Raw genomic sequence first — 19,834 nt, forward strand, 5'->3', positions numbered from 1 at the left:
ACGCCATCACTCAGGGATTTACAGCAACTGGTTTCAACCGGAATTCTTTGAAAGTTTTTTTAAAACTCTGTCATTATAGGTTCGACTGACTGACTGACTGTGGTGACGAGATTGCTTGTGGCCAATATTTGGATACCACAGTGCTGAAATCTCTCTTTGCTGCACGGATAAGCAACAATCACCGTTAATGTTTAAAAAAGAGGCCTTGATATATTGTTAAGATTCAACCAGCACTGTATTTGTGACACACACTGTTGACCGTTGCAGTGCAAACAAGACACTCTGCTTCATACAATCTGGAATTGAGGTCATTCTCTAAGGATATCTGCAGGAAACTTGGACACAATGACTAAAGCTGAGGACTTTGACCATCAAATATTGACTTTAGTAAGGTCACCTGCCGAAAGCGGGAATGGTGTGTGAGGTAACTGAAGAAACTTATCCAGCTGCGCGTCTGCTTCGATCTCTTTTAACAGGAAGTTCCAAGACGCAGAGATGGAGGAGGGATACGAACTGGACCTCACGTATATCACAGAGCGCATCATCGCCGTGTCCTTCCCCCGGGGTTGCACAGAGGAGATCTACTCGCACAACCTGAAGGATGTCACGCGGATGCTCAAGTCCAAGCATGCAGATAATTACCTGGTCAGTGCTCGCTCCTGTGCTGCTCGCTGTCTCATCCTGAAATGTGCCTTAACCTGTTGTCAAAGTGCAAACAGTATTGATGAGTGGGCAGATGGGCTCTGAGGGAGCATTGACGTAAAAGTATTGATCTCCTAGTGCAACATTTTAAATCACAGGCCTTGCTGTATGTTTCCTTCAGATTATCAACCTCTCTGAGAGAAGACATGATCTCTCAAGAATGAACCCGAAGGTAAGTTTAAAGATATGATATATAGCAATTCTTATTAGAGTGTATAAAAATTACTAGATATATGTTATATATTTTGTTGACTACAGGACTTGCATTATCCAAAATCTTTTCTACAATGTTCAAACATGAGAAATCCCCAATTTTATTCAAGGTAACATGACGTTTCATTTTGGTCGCCTTTTTATTGCGTCACAACGGCTTTACTTCCGGGGCAAACGGCATACGACGAAGACAAAAACACTGCTAGCCAGTTAGCCAGTCAGCTGTTTCTGCCCTTCACTGTTCGTTTGTGATCAGTCGTAATGGATTATGATGATTCATTGTCGTTTAATGCATAACGTGAATAAAACTTGAATACATGACCTCATCCCTGAACATGATTTGCGTCAGTACAGCAGTTACATATAGTGTGTTTAAGCGGCCATCATTTTTAAAGTCTTATCAGGACAAGTATCTGGAAAAGAACAAAACACAATGTGTTTCTGTGACGTAGTGGATCTTACTCATCCCCTGTGATCAACTGTGTCTAAGCAGGCGCAGTAAGCACCATAATATTGATTGGTTATAGACTGGGACAGAGGATGAGGCCGCTGGCTGTGTGGTCAGATATGATATCAGCATATGATGTGTTCTCAGACCCTGGACACAGGCTGGCCCGACCTGCATGCTCCACCTCTGGATAAGATCTGCACCATCTGTAAGGCCATGGAGGGCTGGCTCAATGCGGACCCTCTACATGTGGCGGTTATACACTGCAGGGTGAGGATCCACAGTTTGTGTTGTACCGTTAGTATTTAGCTTTGACTCCATATTCAACCACATAGTCATTATTTTGCCATTACATGTTCTTTTAATTTCTCTTTTTCTCTGTAAAGGCAACTTGGAAACTTGGTGTTGAATGTTAATGTGCTCTGTAACATTGAAGTCCAGATTCTGTCTCAAAATAATAGTTGTGTGCCTGTTTCTCTTTTCTAAAATGAAGAGAAAACATTTGTTACTGATTTAGAATTATAAGGAATGTGTAGTGACTCATGTCCTGTCCTCTCTTGTTTCTTTTAGGGCGGCAAAGGTCGAATCGGTGTTGTCATTTCATCATTTGTGCATTTCACCGACGTGTCAGCCAGGTAACCACAACTATGTCTCTGTTGTTATGTTCCAAAATGTTTCCTATGTTTGAACTTCAGTTTTGGATTTATAATAGTGTTCGTGCACCCACTCGTCGTTGGCAGCAAACGATAACAACAGTCCACTAAGACTCATGTCATCGCTTAACCGCGGCTGATTCGGTTACCTCGGTGAATCGAGTGTCAAGGTGAATCAGAAAGTGAGTCAATAAAAAGTCACAGGAAAACCCACACACTTTAAGCCGTGAATCACGCGGTGTTGAATTGCATGAATCAACTTGGAATCATGGAAGTTACAGTAATAGCTTCTGGCCACAGTTTTGGTTTCATGAAATCCATTCATCGTGGGGGAAAAGCCATTTGGATTTTGTAACCATTGTCAGTCAAACAAATCCTTACAGGCTTGGTGCTGCAGAGTCAAGAAATGTGGCAATCGTTTGGAGAGGCGGCCTGGTGTTGTGCCACTATGTAGATCCTCTCTGCACACAGCCGACATTGTGGCATGAGCACACATAAGCCTTCGATTTAGCCAATCTCTGCCTCCCTTCGGTGTTTGTGTCCCGCTGAGGGAGACCGGGGCCTGTAAGGTGAATGCGAAAGACAGAGGGCAAAAAAAAGAGAGGAGTAGAGGAAGAGATAGGAAAACAATGAGGCGGTTTTACAATAGAATAGATTCGGGGGGGAGCAGATGGAGAGGGACGACAAGAGAGAAACAGAGCGGTGGTGAAAAGGCTGTTGGTTTTGGGTCTGTCTGAATAGCCGAGCTGTGCACACACTCTGGCCTCTCTCTGTCCTCCTCTCCCCCTCCGTGTTTACTTAAATCTGGCATTCTCTTCCTCTCTGCTGGAATCCCCTGTCTCTCCGGTTACTTTCACTCTTGTCCATTATACATGTGTACGCATGTGTGTGTTGTCCCAAGTGGAGTCCGGATTAACACCATTCAATTACGGAGCAGCAGAGTATAATCTCTCTCGGGTCGTAATTGCCCAAAGTGCTTAATGTGTCTCTCTGTCTCCTTCAAAGTGCTGATCAGGCATTGGACCGCTTCGCCATGAGGAAATACTACGATGATAAGGTCTCAGCGCTGATGACACCTTCCCAGAAGCGGTAAGACCCAAAACACAAGCACGCCCTTCTGCACAGCAACATGCGTCTTTACAAACCGTGTCTTGTTGCTGGTGCTTTGTTCACCCACGTCTCCGTCCAAACCCATTCATGTCCGTGACACACCTGATTCAATCGGGTGTCCCGGTGCTGTTTGTCTCCCTTTTTTCACCGAAAAGCCTCGTCATTGTTTATCATTGTAATGAGAATGGGATCCCACGGTAACCTGGTGTAACCCTAACCCTCTGTATCACTATGAGTCATCCTGGCTCACACTGTACCTCAACTGCTTTGTTTGGTTCTGGTTTCTCCACGTTGTCATGTTAACCTGAACTAAACCTTCATCAATGAAAACAGGGACAGATTACATTTTCAATGCGTGTCCCGATATGATGAGTTTAGTGCCAAAACCAAAATGATCCTGTACTTTGACGAGTAACAAAGGTTCAAAAGTTGGCTGCTGGGTGTAACTTTTAAATATTCAGCATAAAGGCATGAGAGAAAGTAAATAAGCATATTTTCCTAAATCTTTAACTATTGCTAAGTCTGAGATAGGAACTCAGATAGTGTCGTAGTGATGTCACTGAGGCTATCTCAGTTTAGGCTGCATCCATACGGAAACGTTTTCATTTGTAACAGACGTTTTAAACCAAACGATCTCCACATGAGCGTTGAAGCTCCGCATCATTAATTATTCCTGTCTATACTAATACACCTGAAAATGTATCATGTGACCGTTCATGTACACTGGGTGTGTCTGTGTGCCAGTGTAAACAGAAAGCAGATTGTCTACTCTGTAGTTGGTTGCATATTTACAGAAAATACTAGGAACAAAGAAACAACAATAATATAGAAGCAATTAACAAGGAATGACGTAAATGTGCAACTTACTGAATCCGGAACTGTGCTTAGATGTTTGACACAAAATTGGCCCCTCTGTGCAAATTGTGGCCCCCTTATGGCCCCTGATTTAGAAAAACCCTACATCCACCACTGCTGCATAATACACAGGAGTTGTGGAATTGGAAGCTCATGGATGTCTACCACGTAGGGAGAATCTGAGTCGCTTTATGGAAAATGTCAGATCCTGCATTCACAGAGCTCGACCCATTTGTTGTGACTCAAAGACAAGACATCCTGGCCTCTGTTGAACCGGTTGTGACTGTTTTTCTCATCTCCACCTCTATGCTTTCATGCCAGGTATGTTTGGATCCTCAACAGTCTCCTGAGTGGATCCATGAAGATCAATGCCTCCCCCTTGTTCCTGCACTGCGTCATCCTTCACGGGATACCGAACTTCGACGCCACCGGAGGTTCAACTCATATTGTTTACCACTACACACAGCTGCAGCGCCCAATGAAAATACAGCCGCTGCTCCCACAACAGTATAAAAGAATCGACACGACCACATCAGACTCGGAGCAGTAAACAAGACGGAGACTTATCTGTGCTTTATATCTCTCTCTTTTTTTCCCCAATACGCACATGTTGAGACAGAGAGAAGCACTTATATAAACATAACTCCTCCAGAGAAGAACCTCATTATGGGTTCTCAGTTAACCCCATGGGAATTCACACCCATGTTCGCAAGTAAATTGCTGTTTTCGCTAATTTCACTGAAACAACAAGGTTTTCCGTCAGATGGTGGAGCTGAAATCTCACTCTCACAACAACAGCTTATCACACCGTGGCTGTGCGTAAACCAATCTACTCTCGAGGGCACATTATTAATGCATTTGTACTTTTGTTTTTTTCAGTTTGTCGTCCCTACATCAGGGTTTACCAGGGGATGCAAGCAGTGTATTCATCTGGAATCTAGTAAGTGGCGTACACATGTGCTACAGCCATTCCAACATTATTGTTTACTTCAAAGAGTGTTGGCGTACTTCAAAGCTATTTTATGTTTAACTTTGCTTAACAGTGATTTTTTCAATCCTCACTGCTTTCTGTAAACGTCTGTGCTTCCAAACTCACTCTGACGTACTCCGCTGTTGCTTTTGTTTCAGTCACATTGGTCCAGGCCACAGAGACCGGGTATGCATCACCCTGGCGCCCGCCCAGCTTCTAAAAGGGGACATCATGGTAGGGGGAAAGAAAACAAGATGTCTTTTCAGAGACGCTGACATCAGTCCTCCCTGAAGAAATCACAATATTTTTGCATTTTCTCTTGTAGATTAAATGCTATCACAAAGGTGACCAATCCTCAGAGCGTGAAGCCATTTTCCGGCTACAGTTCCACACCGGAGCAGTTCAGGGCTACAACCTGATGTTTGAGAAAGAGGACATGGAGACCGCCAGCAAAGGTAGACACAAAGAAAAACAAACAAACAACAAAAACGGGTCTCAACGTGCCGCCACTAGTTTTTGGCAACTCCTCTGCTGCAGGCAGCATCTGCAGGGCTCAATCTGGACTCAATTTAGAGTTTGCAGTTTCAGGCCAATAATCTTGTTTTCCTGAACATGTTACGTGTACTGGGAGAAAACTCTTCTCACAGACAACACAATTCATGTTTCCCTTTTTCTGAATGGCATTCCTGTGTGTTCATATTCCAGATCCCAGATTTCCAGATTACGGTAAAGTGGAACTGGTGTTCTCCGAGGGACCAGAGAGAATCCCAGGTAGATTCCTAACTCTTCACCTTCTTCAAAACATTGTTACATGGAGACCTGTTTTGGAAAAGCAGAGCTTTCTCCATTTTACCCCCTTGTGCCGTCCTGTGCACTGTTCCTCCCCCTATGCCCCCTGGTGAGAGGGGATGTGGAATGCTACAGAGGGGAAATGTAGTGTGAAGTGTGTGCTGACAGAGGTAAAGAAGCACAGCATGTGCTGCCCCAGAGCTCCACAGGAATGAAACTACGTTGTATGCGTCTGTGTGTGTGTGTATTTACTAGTACATCTTTTAAACACCTTTCCGGAAAAAAAAAAAAATATAATATCTTATGTGACTGTAACATACTGAAAGATGTATACACTGATTTGTTTTGATTTTATATTTCCAATCATGGTTGTCTTCCAAAAATATGATTTAGGTTTTATTACAATCATAGAAAAACCATGGAAATAAATATATATATATGTTTGTTAATTCTTTACAAAAATGACAAATTTTAAGCTGTTTGAACTTGCTACTTGTCTTTCAACTCAGCTAAACGAGGGGTCAATCTTCTCATATAACACATTGCAAGAAAGTGAATGTAAATGTATTTTGTCTGAATGCCTCACTATTCATTTTAAGGTTTTTAAACTGTCAAATGTAGTAAATATACGAGGGGATTAAATATCATTGAGATATCATTCCACTGAAAGGCAATAATCTCACATTTTTGCCAGGCCCTAAATATCTATGCATAAATATCCTGCTCCTCCTTTGAGCCATAACAGATGCTACGGTAACGTAAACATTACCGAGGAAACCAGCCAGATACAGTATCTACAATAATGTTGTTTCTGGGTCCAGGTGCCGACAGGTGGCAAAACGGGTCAGATGTTATTGTGGACTACAACACGGCGGATCCTCTCATCCGCTGGGACTCCTACCAGAACCTCTGTGACGGCGAAGGTACTGTTTCGACTTTTAGCTGCGTTTGGTTATATTTTGTTATAACATTGTCAAAGTCTCCTAAATGTAGTAGATGCTATCTAATCACAAATATGAGAGGAGATTGCACAGGGTGTCATTTAGGTGTTAAACTGCCCTCCTCTCTCTTGTTGTTACTTTTTGTCTATTCAGTGTGCTCACTTTTACAAACACACACACACAAAACTTTTCTCTTTTTCTCTCAGGGAATTAACACAGCGTGCCCCGTGTTACTGGGGGAGTGCAGTGTGATTGCATTAACATGCGCACACAGTCGACACCAGCTTGGTTTATGCTGCAGCCGTTGGTAGCTTGACTGGAGTTATTGCTCAGGGGTGTGACGTAAAAGTTTTGTTTCCACAGAGTCTGCCTGCGTTTTTTATTATGGCGGAAAAGAAATGGAAGCTAAGAAAATCTTCAGCTTGGAGTATGTTCGGTATGACGAGCGGTGTTATTCCTGTGTGAAGAGTAGGGAGGAGTGTTGTTGTTGTATGTGGGGAATGCTGGTTTCAGAGGAAGAGCAGCTAGTTCTCAAGAGATTTCTATTTTGTTGTTTCATCAAATGAATAGGCATGCTTTAACCATCCCACACACACAGTCTCACTAGCGCCCGTACACACACACACACACGCTCCGAGCCACCCTGTCGGGGCGTCCCGTCCTAGCTGCGGTTGTTGCTCTCCACTCAACCACAGAATTCACAACAACCTCCCAGAATAGAGCGAAGTGGTGGTGGCATTAAAACACAGATCCACCCTTTCCCAGTATTCATTGAGTGCTTTTATAAGCAGCTTGATTAAAATGAGGCTGCCTTTTTTTGTTCATTTTCATCTAACATATCCAAACATCCATACAGAAGTTAATGCACACCTCTGGAAATCCAATTAAAGAGCGACCACTTAAATTTAAGAATTCATTAAAGACACCCAACAAAGATGCAATATCTTTTCTTGCCTTTATTCCGAAGCATTCATGTGGGATATTTACAGTCTTGTTTTCCCATGTAAACACTACATCTGAGAGGAAAGACTGGGAGCTTTGTTGGAATTCTACATCTACTTACCACCAGTCCTCCGGCAGGCCCCGTTAGCCCGTGAGAGGCTGTCACTCAGCGGCCGGCGCGGAGGAGGAGGAAGTCTGGGAAACCGTTGCCACTGTAGTGCTAAGTTCGTGAAAAGAAAACCTCATTTACTTCAATGGCGTTTCTCCAATCATTGGCGAGAGTGTGTGTTTATCTCCATGTGTGAATTAAGAGCTGAATTTTAAAAGATTGTTTTTCCAGAACCGTTGTTTACTTGGAGTTTACTGTTGAAGCAGGTCATTGTCTTTGAGCAGCTCGACCCGCAGCGGGTTGGCAGAGTGAATTGTTGAACTCTATGTATGATTATTGTTATGGCTCACGTATAAGGTAAAATTACGTGCTGGCAAGATCATGTCTGAGAGAATAATGTGTGGCCCCTCGAGACTCATACTTTGACTGACTCTGTAAAGGGTTGGTTCACCCATATTAAAAATACAACTTCTCACTCACTAGTGTTGCTATGTGAATGTAGTTCAGTTGTTGTGGTTTTGGTAACCAAGGTTTTTTTTCAGTGTTTGAGATTTCTGCTGCCACAAGGTGACTGAATTATAGTTTTTTGGGCTCAGAACATTCAAATATTTAAATAAAAAAATTCCACAGCAACGTTTCTTTCCGGAGGAGGTCGTTCCTCATTAGTATGAATAATCCACAGATTTTGCTTTAAAATATCTTTTCAAATTTAATGTATAAACCCATTCAGATGTATCATATCCCTTTCGAGGGGATCCCGAACAACAGAGCAGAACAAGGGACAATATTATGGAACATAACGGTTACAAAACAAACAACAAGAGAACAAAGTAAGGACATAAAGACAAAGGTTAATACCTCAATCGAGACAAAATAGATAGAAAATAGAGAAAAAAATATCCATCTATCAATAAATAAGGAATGAATCAAATACAAGAAGTCATGAAAATAATGCAACAATCATATCATTACTGAAAATAAATTATTTTAAGGTGAGAAAACTAAACGAACCAATAAAATGTATGTCTTATGTCTTAGGAGGCACCTGAGTGTGTCTAACACCTTGGTAAAGGTTCAACATAGTTTTGAACTATATGGAGCAACTGAACTTAATCATATGACTCTTATGTGAAAAATAATATTGTTCATATATTATATTCATATCTTTCCAATATAAAGAATTGGGAACATTTTACTTTACATATGTTCTAAGGTTTGTGTTGCCCATATCAAACCCAGTCGTTTTGCAGGATAATATCAATTTAAACATTTCCCAAAAAAGGAGTTAACTGAAATAACAAAGTCCGTGGATTGTCCATAGTAACCAGGATGTTGTTGTGGAAAGAATAGTTTCTGTTTGTGTGGTCTTCCCATGTTTTGAGCAAGTGGATCCACTTATGTTGAACAATTCTCAGTGGAGAACACTCAAAAACCTGAGCAAAAAAATTAAATAACTTTGAATGACTTGATAGGTGAGTGATTCCTGTCAACACTGTACGTCTGTATGTACAGTGTGTCCTGTACAGATAGCGTGCAGGATTTTACGAGATGCGGTACAGTGCGTTTTGCACATGTGGAAGCCTGGGGTGGAAGAAAAATGACGACGATGATGTTCGTCATTATGCTTTTCGATTCATGGTTTTGGTTTTCAGGATGGTAGTGACTGAGGAGGAATGGAAAGGGTTGGGTAATTACATAGCCATTCATAACCAGACCTGCGATACTAGAGCTGCAGCGAGGGGGGAACAGCTCTGGTCTCTCTGCACTGTAATTGGTGGATTATTCAGGGACTCACCAACACCACAATGACCGCCATTGTGAATTGGAGATAGAAATGGTTTGAATGGTTTTCTCAAGTTCAGAACATACTTGGTTAACCATCTGTGGCTTTTTTGTTAAAGTCGGTGTAATCCCGCTATAGGTGAAAAAACAGTTTTCAAAACAATTGTTGAAGCGCATAATTGAGTTTAAGGCCCATCTGTCTCACGGCGCCGTCTCACACAAGGACGGCAGTTGTGCAATTTCGTGATGCACAAGAGGGAAAGAAAAAGGACTTAGCTGCGGCCTTTCGTGGAAATTGCCCAGAGCTCCAAGTAGAAGGCAACGATCGTGTTAATTAAAAAGTGTCTTTTTACAGAGTGAAAAAGTCTGGCTGCAGGAATGTTGTTTTCATTCTCTGATCCTCTCCGGGCCACCCCCCTCCCTTCAGTGGGGTAGTCCCCTAATGCAGGGCAAGAGGTCGGGTTACTTCTTTCCTCTGACCCGCCCCCGCCATTAAACCCCGCCCCACTTGTTTACATTCCTGTGCCCTTATTTGGAGATCTCAAGGTACCCCCCCTCGGTGTGGAGTGCAAACACTCTCACCTTCTCAGCAGAGAAAGAAAGCAGGGCCAACTTATTCCAACTCCTCTTGATTTGACCCTGACCACTATCTGCTGGTGAGAAGCCATGCCTGCTCTCCTCGGGCTGTGCCTGCGTGGCCTTCTCTCCTTTTCAAGTTTTGCTTTACCGGAGACAGGGATTGTCTTGTGGGCAGTGGCAGCGAAGGTAAGAGGTTTTTTTGGTTGTTTTTTGTATTTTTTTTTCTCGAGGCAGATGGGTGGCCATGAAGGGGAGGGAAATGAAAAAGAGAGGCAGGATGACAGGGGCGACAGAGAAAGAGAAAGATGGCCAGTGTTTAGGGAAAACAGGGGAAACATCTGTCTTGAAACATCTGTCTTGAAAGCTGCTTTGCACCTTGAGGGAATGATACGAGAGGGATTTGTTGGAAAACTCCCGGTGGAGCTGACCTGTGTGTGTGTGTGTGTGTGTGTGTGTGTGTGTGTGTGTGTGTGTGTGTGTGTGTGTGTGTGTGTGTGTGTGTGTGTGTGTGTGTGTGTGGCAGCTCAAGGCCCAAATGCATGGTTCCACGTGTGAGCCGGGGGGCAGCAGGCAAGACATACATATATACATGCATACAGGAGCTTTCTTGAGAAAAGGAGGAGGGGGAGTCTTTATCATGCGCGTCTGGTATTCAGGTCCTCCAGTCACGGTTTGACTGAAAAGCCAGTACTTAAGGGGGCAGATTGAGGGAGAAGCATTGGAGTCATGTTCTGGCTCTTTTGTTGAGGCAGAGAGAGAGAGAGAGAGAGAGAGAGAGTGACTGTGCACTTTTCCGGCCAACATTTTTCCAAAGTCTTGCTTAACTTTATTTTTTATTTTTTTTGACAGCTGTGATGGATTTGCAAAATGGCTGACCTCTGTGTTTTTTCTACCTCTGAAGATTAAGGAGGTTGTTTGGACATATGCTGGGGGGTCAGGGGGCAAGCGAGAGGGAGTAGGGTGGATTCATCACAGCAGGGTGAGGAATGCAGGGGTCAGACTCTGAAGATCCTCAGCCATCTGACTCTCACAGTGGACTTAACCTCTCTTATATAACCCGAGCATGCTGTTCATGCAGCATGGCAGAGAGACGAGTTGTTATTGCAAAACGACTGGAATGTATTTGCTGGAAATGAGATTGTATTAGAATATCAAAAGGTCTCTATTTAGTAACACGATTCATGTTTTTTCTTTGTCATTGATTCAATGTCCTAGTTTTTCATTTAGTCTGAATCTTTGTATTGTCTGGAATGTTGTTGTCAGGTGAGGTGCGATTGTAAGTGTTGAACTTTGTCATTAACAGAGTCTGAATGAAGGCGTTCGTAGGACGACATGACTGTGCTTGTTAACACAGCTTGTTGCTTTGTCTGGAGTTTTGTGCAGTTTGTGTTTGTCTGTGTGAGTCTCTGTTGTGCTGTGTGTCCCTGTGTGTGTACGTGTGCCCATTCTGACAGCTGACTCTATGAAGCGCTGCATCTCTTCTATTTTGCAGCACCTCGCTCTCAAGGCCTAACCCAGGACAAAGCGGCCAACAAGAGAAGCCCCGGCGGAGGAGAGGCGACGCTGGGCCGGGGGGCCCGCACAACCTCCAGCACCTCCAGCCCTGACCACAGCGACCACGCTCTCTCCGTCAGCAGTGACTCTGGCCTGTCCAGCACTTCCCTGTGGGCGGACAGACCCACACCTGCCAACACAGCCACCATCAAGGCTAACCAGCAGGGCCCCAGCCAGCAGGAAAAGGTCCAGCTGAAGCGCCTTCTCAGCGGCTTTGGCCTTGAGGACCCCTCGCTGGAGGAAATGGAGGACCAAGGCCCTAGGGTGGGCATCCAGCAGATAGTTCCAGCAAAAGTGCACATCAACGGAGAAGCCCGACCCCGAGAGAGGGAAACGGACATCCTGGATGATGAGGTGATCACAGGTCATGATCTACACAGCGTGGACAGCCTGGGGACCTTGTCGTCGTCGTGCCACAAGAGCAGCCAGAACTCCCTGCTGTCGGATGGCTTTGGAAGTCCTGGAGGAGATGAGCAGCAGACCCATAGCCAGCATCACCTTCCCGCACCCCCACCCATGGAGGAATATGAGCGAGTCTTCGCTGAGGCTGGAAGGGGCTGTCTGAGCTCCAGAAGCAACTCTGTGGCCTCCTCGAATCCCAGTAGTGCTGCCATGCCCAAGCAGCACGTCTACAGACAGGGAAGCTACTCCACACAGTCCTGGGTTCGCCAGCAGCAGATGGTTGCTGCACAACAGTTTATCTACATGCCAGAGGAGGGAAACGATGCAGAGAGATACCCAGGAAACAAGCAGGGGGTCAGTCCCCCCAAAGGTGGCCTACCCGCTGAACCACAGGGCCCTACCAGGGACACTACAGTGGACACTTTGAGAAACACAGCACCCATCAAGGAACAGACAACTATAAACAATAACAACAACAACAAACAGGATGAGGAGTTCAAATCTTTAACGATGGACATTGACAACTCCATCGATCAGCTCAACCAGCTCATCATGGACCTGGATCCCACATTTGTGCCGGTATCCAGCCGCAGCAATTCCATTAAGAGGAATGGCAGCACGCACGTCAACAGCTCGGTTGGCAAATGCTCAAATGGCATCAACGATAGTAACACAGCAACCCTGACAAACACGCAGCAGACAGGTAAGATAGTCAGACTGTCCGGGTGTGGTGGTGGTGGTGGTGGTGGTGGTGGTGGTGATGGTGATGATGTGGTGTGGAAGTGTGGTGAAAATTTGTGACAGTTCATTGCGAGAATATGACAACTTTTTTGAACACGCAACAGACATTTTGAAACTGTTCCTCTCGAACAGCATCAGCTTTTCCTCTTCTGCACAACGAGTTCACAAAACAAAGTGCACCGGGCGTGTTTTAGTGGCACAAATAGCAGGGCTGTTTTCAGATGTTTTCAGTGTGTTTCTGAGGAAGGAGCGCTGTCCTGACTTGTCGGCCCAGCTATCTGACTGCTTGATCAGTGTGCTACATGAAGAGAGGGAGAGCAGCTGTCATCGACCTCTCTGAACATGGCCGTCTCTCGGTGTAGGTTTATAGAGATTGGGTTCGGGGGAATACAGATATTTACTAAATCAAAGACCATCGACCTGTGATTTCTTCAGAGTAACAGGTTATTGGTGTGTGTTGAAGCTTTAAGCATTACTTAAAACACATTCTTTTATCTTGATGTTAGTCATCTTTAATATATGCTCTCCTTATTACTGTAGTGTCGTTGTCGAACTTCCATTTGTCTTTATTCAGTGATAAATCATTAAAATGTTGGTGTTGTTGTGTTAGTCTTGTTAACAGAGCTTATGCATTCATGTTGAAACTGATCCCAGGAACATATTCAAGGATGCAGTCTGTGATCTTTGCAAAATAATTTCTTTCATCAGCTGTATTCTATCACCAGGCTGTAAACACTTCATAGAAAATTGCTACCTTAAGTTATAGCAACATTTTGTAATTTTCTTTCATCATGTTATGCTGATGACCATCTTTTATCAGTGGTAAAACGATAAGAACATTTACTGTCAGATTTGTCTTTCTCTTTAAGGTTAGGATGTTCAGTAGTGTTGACTGCCTAACAGCCGTTCTACTGTTGGTAATATTATGTTTGACTTTAGTTGGAATCCAGTGAGGCAGAGAAAAGGCAGAGTGCAGCTGTCTGAGTGTTGGCGGTGCGTGAATCACACTCCAGCATGTACATGTGGTTGCAGGGGGGCACAAGAAGGGAGGCCTGAGGAATTTCCGAAACAGGAACAAGTGAGCCCGGAGGCAACGTTTTTTTTCATTGGTTTCCAACGGCATACCTGTCTGTGCATATCAAGCAGTGGTGGAATGTAACTAAGTTCATTGATGTACTGTACTTAGCTATACAACATCTCAGAGGAAAATATCATACTTTTTGTTTCTCCACTACATCTATCTGACAGCTTTAGGTACTAGTTACTTCATAGATTACAACGCCATTTATTTATGTCCAGTGAAAACCATGTATCTCCGAATATGTTGATTCAGATTTTTTCTAATAAACTGAATCATTGCTCTGTGGGTTTAGAAAGATCTCCTACTTTAAAATAAAATAAAATATTCAGCTGTGGCTGACCAAAATTTGACTTTTTAGAGATAGATGGTTCTTACATGACAGCGTCATTGCAAACATAAGATTATCTTATAGAATATGATGTACTGCTGTACATTAAACTTCCCAACAGTATATAAAGTAATTAATTGTATATACAACAGTAAAATACTACATACACATTAATATAGCAGTAACATTAAATCAAAAACATCATATATAATAGTAAAACCATGTCAGGGACAATTTTAGTGCAGAATATGTACTTTTACTTTTCATACTTTAATAATTATAATAATACTTAATTACTTCTACTTGCCTACTTTTATAATGGAGGGTTTTTACTTGGAGTGGAGTATTTTTACAGTGTGTTTATTAGTACTTTAGTAAAGTAAAGTAAGCACTTCTTCCATCAAATATACAGAAGAATAACTCCAAGAAACAAGAGCTGAAGTCTAAAACTTTGTTATTTCACAAATAACCCGCAGATAATAATGAATTGTTTGCTTCTAATGTAGGTATTTAAAAGTTTACCCTTAAGTGACAGGAGTCGGGTCTCGAAGTGATTCTGCAGAACTGTGTCATTAAGAGACTGATGTTGGTGCAAAGTAAAGGCTGATTTAAATAGTTTTATTGATAATACAGATCTGCCAGGTCATGTTAACACTTTTAACCGCATTAAGGAGTAGAAGAAAATGAGGGAGGTGGAGGATGGTTGAAGTATTTATGCTGCATAAAGGGGAGTGTGTGCAACAACTGATGAGAAGTGACAAAAAGTCAGTGAGGTGGGGAATGATCTCCACCGGAGGCCAAAGAAAAAGCTGCTGGAGTAGTTTGGGCCAATGAAAATATCTTTGCGCCGTCATGTCTTGGCAAAAAAACAACAACAAGAACACTGTTCAAAGTATATGCAGTGGTTTCATTGGGTATAAGAATTATGACATTTATGAATGATTACATATGTTGTTATCATCACAGTACTGTATATGTGATGTTGCCCAACCCTTCTCCTGGCGTCATCTCAGGTTACAGAAATAAGGGAATTGAAAGTGAGTCATTTACATCCATGTGTTGACTGTTATACACACCTCTACGGACAAAATGAAACACGATCAGGATCAATTATACACACAAATGAAAACTCCTGCAGACACATGAAAAGCATGAATGAAGCAACACATCGCACCATCTGTGTCGTCCATGTTCTCCCCCCAGACCAACAAGTGAGTAATAATGATCCCTGGCTGTGGCACTTCTGCCCTATTAGCATTCTTCAAGACTGGGGGGGCCGGAGCTCACTGGGAGGGCTCAAATTAACACCCTGGTGCTGAGTGGCAGCAGTCTTTAGAGTCGTCACAACATTGAACCCCCCCCCCCCCAACACTCACAGACTCACACACTCACACAAATACTCCTCACCCTCCAGAGCCCCTGAATTCCCCAGCTGCCCTCTCAAAACCTGACCGTAGGCGGTGCCCCGGGGTTAACGGTGTGGTCATTTCACTTTATGGACTTGCTAAATAAAAATGTCATCAGCCCCTACCTTACAGAGGGAAGTCATGAAAATAGCCAACCCAGCTCACTCTACACTGAAGTGTGATCACAAGAGCAGTTATGAATGAACAAAAATTCAGCTGAATCATTTAATAATTCTATCATCTAGTCTAGTTATCATTTGCTGAATAATCCTCTTAAAAAGTAATTTTCCATGCACTGTACTTCTCTGAAACCAGTGACGCCTGAAAACCTGTTAACGTTTAATGACCTGCGTGCTGCTGTCTACCTGTGTGTATCCAGCTGTCCAGTCCAGCGAGGGGCGGGTGGGTGTCACGCGGAGTCTGAGTCGCCAAGGAAGTGATGATCAGCCGAGCTTCTGTAGTTCAGGGTGGCGCGGGACGGAGGAGTACAGGGGCCAGCGGACGTATTCCCCCTGTGTGCCACAGTCCCAGGTAAACACTGCACGTGTGTAATGCTCGCATGTGTGTATTTTTCTTCTTCTTTTCTGAATGGATGCTTATTTTATGCATGTGTGTGTTGCTTGTTCCAGCATCGCATGCTGTTCCGGACTGACAGCGCCGAATACAGGGCTCAGGGCCTAGACATGGACGGCAGGGTCGAGGCTGGGAGTGACATGACTCCACCCACTCCTGCCTTCCCCATCTCTCCGCCCACACCGTACGGTGAGTAGTGAACGCTGCCCGTGTTATCCTCTTGTTGGAGTGATTGATTTTTGCTTGCTTTTCTAATCAGCGTAGGTTCGATTTAATGTCGCTGTCCTTGTTTCCTTTGTGTTCCCAGTGAAAAATATGTCAGAATTGATTGACCACATACAAATGCCATCTCCTAGCATGCAGTCATATGGCGGCTACAGAACAGACCATGGTAGGTTCAACCCTGCACTCTGAACTGAACTCTTTATTCCTGAGAAAACGACGCATCACATGAAGCTGTTGTGAAAGGTCTTCCATCTGAGGGAAGAAAGCGTTTCTTTCTTTGTGAACTCACCAGCAGCGATTCAAATTAGACACAGAACAGTGGTTCAGAAAAACACTCCGTATCCGTTGACAGGATATAAGAAAAATACAGAAAGGTCATTCTTTTGTATATAAGTATGAACACAGATCTTTTAACCTTTATGTAAGCCTATGGATTTGACAATTGACCAAAGTGCTGTGAAGAACAAAAACACATTAGAGTTACTTTCAGGACATGAACTGAATAATATTTTTTACAGAGTATGTGAGAATGCAAATAGCACTTAGTTGTTCCGGACATTTTCTGGAACTTTTCCAACCAGTCCCCAAATGAAATGTCAGTAAAGTTTCAGAGTGTCTCCGTATCTCAGGATGGAAAAGTATGAAGACGCAGGCAAAGATGTCAAACTGAAGAAACGATAAGAGAGCTTTTGGTGAAAAGGGTCGTACCGGTGTCGATGTGCTGTAAACAAAAAACAGTGATTTCCGCAGTAGAAAATCTCCTACTGCGTTCTTCATACATGAAAGGCAAACTGAGGAAAAGGTCCAGACCCAATTTTCATGTCTGAAAAACGTCCTTAATGATAGGAAGTTAAACAATTGATGCAAAGTGCTGTGAAGAACAAAAACACCGTAAAACTGTTTTCTTTGTGCAAACATTAACATTTCCCCCTATCCATATATTAACTTGTGTTTCTTTCCACTAAACCAAATTAAATACAGTGAGAGGCAGCGAGTAGGAGGTAATTACATGAGTCTTCCTCCATGTCTCCTCTGCCTCTGCCTGTTTTGGGCCCCACTACCTCGAGAGCTATCAGAGGTGCCCCCCTTTGCGCTGCCTAATAATGGTGAGATTGTTGTTAGTGGAATTTTAGCGGTCTTGAGGCAGGGGCCGAAATAACAAGACGTCTCACAAATGTGAAAGCGGGGAGATTCCGAACCGCTCTCTGCCCTCGTTGTTTGATTTTTTTGGAGAATTTCTGCGTGGTCGCGGCCTGAGGAGAAAACATTTCTTTTGGACTTTTTATTTTCAGTGTTGTTCTTCAGATTAAAACCGTGTTTTTCTCCGTGTGTGAGCTGTTGTCTTCTTTGTGGTGCTTGTGTGAGGTGGAATACACCCTGGCTGTAAGATCGTTCAGAGAAAATTGTGCAGTTATGGCAAAACAAAATCCTTTCATGTCGATTTTTTTATTGTTTACTTAATCGTAATAATAGACGTGCTTCAAAGAAAAGAGTAATCCTGGTGTAAAGCCTGTCTGCTGACTTTTATGTCACGTCCCAGATGGTTTGAATTAAGTTAACTGTGTTTTATTTGGCATGTTTTTTTTTGCTCCGTGTTGTTTGCACATGTCAGGATCTACCCATGCATAGACGGATGATCTCACCTTGAACCTCGAACCCTAATGTTCATTTTCACTTGGCTTTTGACCTCTGACTGCCTGGTTCCCATGGAGATCTACAGTATGTCTAAAGGTTGCAGGGCCCGGGAGCAGATCCGTGCCCCCGCTGTGCCTCTTATTACCTCAGACATCAAGAACCGCCACATTCAGCACTGCCACATCTCCATGGTTACGACGGGTCAGGAGACATGACACAAAACAACACTTGTCTGCGTGTGTACACAGAGGGGAAACAGGGACAAGAAGGAGCCTTTGCACCAGAGGCCTTAGCTGGAACAAGAGCTTTCAGATTCGAGGCCGTCAGTGGCTCCAGACTCTTTAGACTGATTAAGATAAAGCTTTTAGATAATTATGGTGGAGTGCTTTTAATTTCCTAGATGCAGTCGAGTTTGATTTGCTGACTCCATGGCTTGTGGCAGCAGTAATTGGTGATTGGTTTAATGTAGATTGATGGTAAGGGTTCAAGGCCATGTGGACAGTTTTCCTTTCAGTTGAACTCCAGTATTGATTGTTTGTTACTTGAGAGCTTTTTCCTGAGGGACTTTTCCCATTTCATACAATACCAACATAATCTTTGCTTAAATTTTTGTCCTCTCCTTCAGTTTTTGGATGTGTGAAGCTTTGGAGGTTTTCACCCCTGTCCCTTTGTTTGTTAGTTTATTTGTTTGTTAACCAAGATTACACAAAAACTACATACTGAATTTTCAAGTAACTTGTTGGAAGGATACAATAGGAGTCAGGGAAGAAACCATAACATTTTTGTGCAGATCCAGGATTTATTATCTTCCCTTTAACGCTGCGAGATTTGTTTTGTTGTTGACATTTTCACCAATTTTCCAGGCAGTAATTCTTGGACCTTGATGATCGCGATCAGGCAGGTTAAGGTGACTGATTTGTGTTCTTGCTTTTGTGCAGAACCCCGGGAATATTCGGAGATGATCGGCCACGTTGGGGTTGAAAATCTGCCAGACTCCTCCATCAACTGCCACAGGACGCTAAGTGCTACAAACTCGGCCTCAATTGTCGGGACCCTTCAACGGACAGACAGGTAGAAATCTTACCTCTAAGAAAATTTAAAGCAGCATTTACTCTTCCACACAGGAGGACAGAAATAAGTTGGAATGTGAGCTTGTCTGTGAGTTACTGCTGAAGTTAGTGACCTTTTTTTTCTTTACTATAGCTCATCCATGAGCCAGTCCTGGCCAGAGCATCCGGTGCTGACTCGCCACTCCTCTCTGAGCAGCTACGCCTCCACCAGGCAACCGCCGCAGCACTCCATGCCCCTGGACTATGGCCACCACTCTCCTCCCCTGCACCACCCACATATCCACCCCGCCCCCAACGCCCACAGTTCCCCTCGAAACAGCCAGCGAAGCTGCATGGCTCGCTACGCTCTCAGCCACAGTTCGGTTCAAAGCTTCGACGAGCCAGACATCTCGGGGGTCGGCTACAGCACGGACTGCCCCGGCTCCTCTCTGCTGGGAAACGGAGGCATGGACAGGAATCTTTTGACCTCCATGGACGGGCAGGGTCAGTTGCAGACGCCCCAGGTGCAGCCCCCACTTCTGCCTGAGAAGAAGAGGGCGTCAGAGGGGGATCACTCGCTTGGAACAGCCTCTCCAGCCCCCAGCGGTTTCTCGAGTCCCCACAGTGGGAGCTCTGTGAGCATCCCCTTCCCCAGTACCTTGCCTGACTTGTCATCTTTGACACCAGGCACTGCCTCACCTCTGCCAGGTAAACTACAGAAACTAATGGCTACATTGGTGATGCTGA

General features: G+C 43.9%; 1 protein-coding gene across 3 annotated transcripts in view; it reads left to right on the top strand.

Moving 5' to 3' along the window:
- Positions 1–19,834, top strand: part of LOC118118379 (tensin-3) — a 31,869-nt gene that overhangs the window by 6,398 nt on the left and 5,637 nt on the right. Inside the window, exons 2-18 of one of the 3 annotated variants that reach the window (XM_035171561.2) lie at positions 477–645; positions 824–874; positions 1,511–1,633; positions 1,934–1,998; positions 3,022–3,105; positions 4,303–4,415; positions 4,861–4,921; positions 5,110–5,185; positions 5,277–5,406; positions 5,657–5,722; positions 6,562–6,663; positions 11,586–12,752; positions 15,985–16,136; positions 16,235–16,367; positions 16,486–16,569; positions 18,977–19,109; positions 19,242–19,795. In XM_035171561.2, coding sequence (XP_035027452.1) covers positions 496–645; positions 824–874; positions 1,511–1,633; positions 1,934–1,998; positions 3,022–3,105; positions 4,303–4,415; positions 4,861–4,921; positions 5,110–5,185; positions 5,277–5,406; positions 5,657–5,722; positions 6,562–6,663; positions 11,586–12,752; positions 15,985–16,136; positions 16,235–16,367; positions 16,486–16,569; positions 18,977–19,109; positions 19,242–19,795 — 3,244 coding nt within the window. In that variant the 5' untranslated portion in view covers positions 477–495. The remainder of the gene's footprint in view (positions 1–476; positions 646–823; positions 875–1,510; positions 1,634–1,933; positions 1,999–3,021; positions 3,106–4,302; positions 4,416–4,860; positions 4,922–5,109; positions 5,186–5,276; positions 5,407–5,656; positions 5,723–6,561; positions 6,664–11,585; positions 12,753–15,984; positions 16,137–16,234; positions 16,368–16,485; positions 16,570–18,976; positions 19,110–19,241; positions 19,796–19,834) is intronic. The other 2 variants (XM_035171562.2, XM_035171563.2) reach the window with 2 other exon arrangements.

The sequence above is a fragment of the Hippoglossus stenolepis genome, chromosome 11, assembly GCF_022539355.2.
Source record: "Hippoglossus stenolepis isolate QCI-W04-F060 chromosome 11, HSTE1.2, whole genome shotgun sequence".
Classification (NCBI taxonomy): domain Eukaryota; kingdom Metazoa; phylum Chordata; class Actinopteri; order Pleuronectiformes; family Pleuronectidae; genus Hippoglossus; species Hippoglossus stenolepis.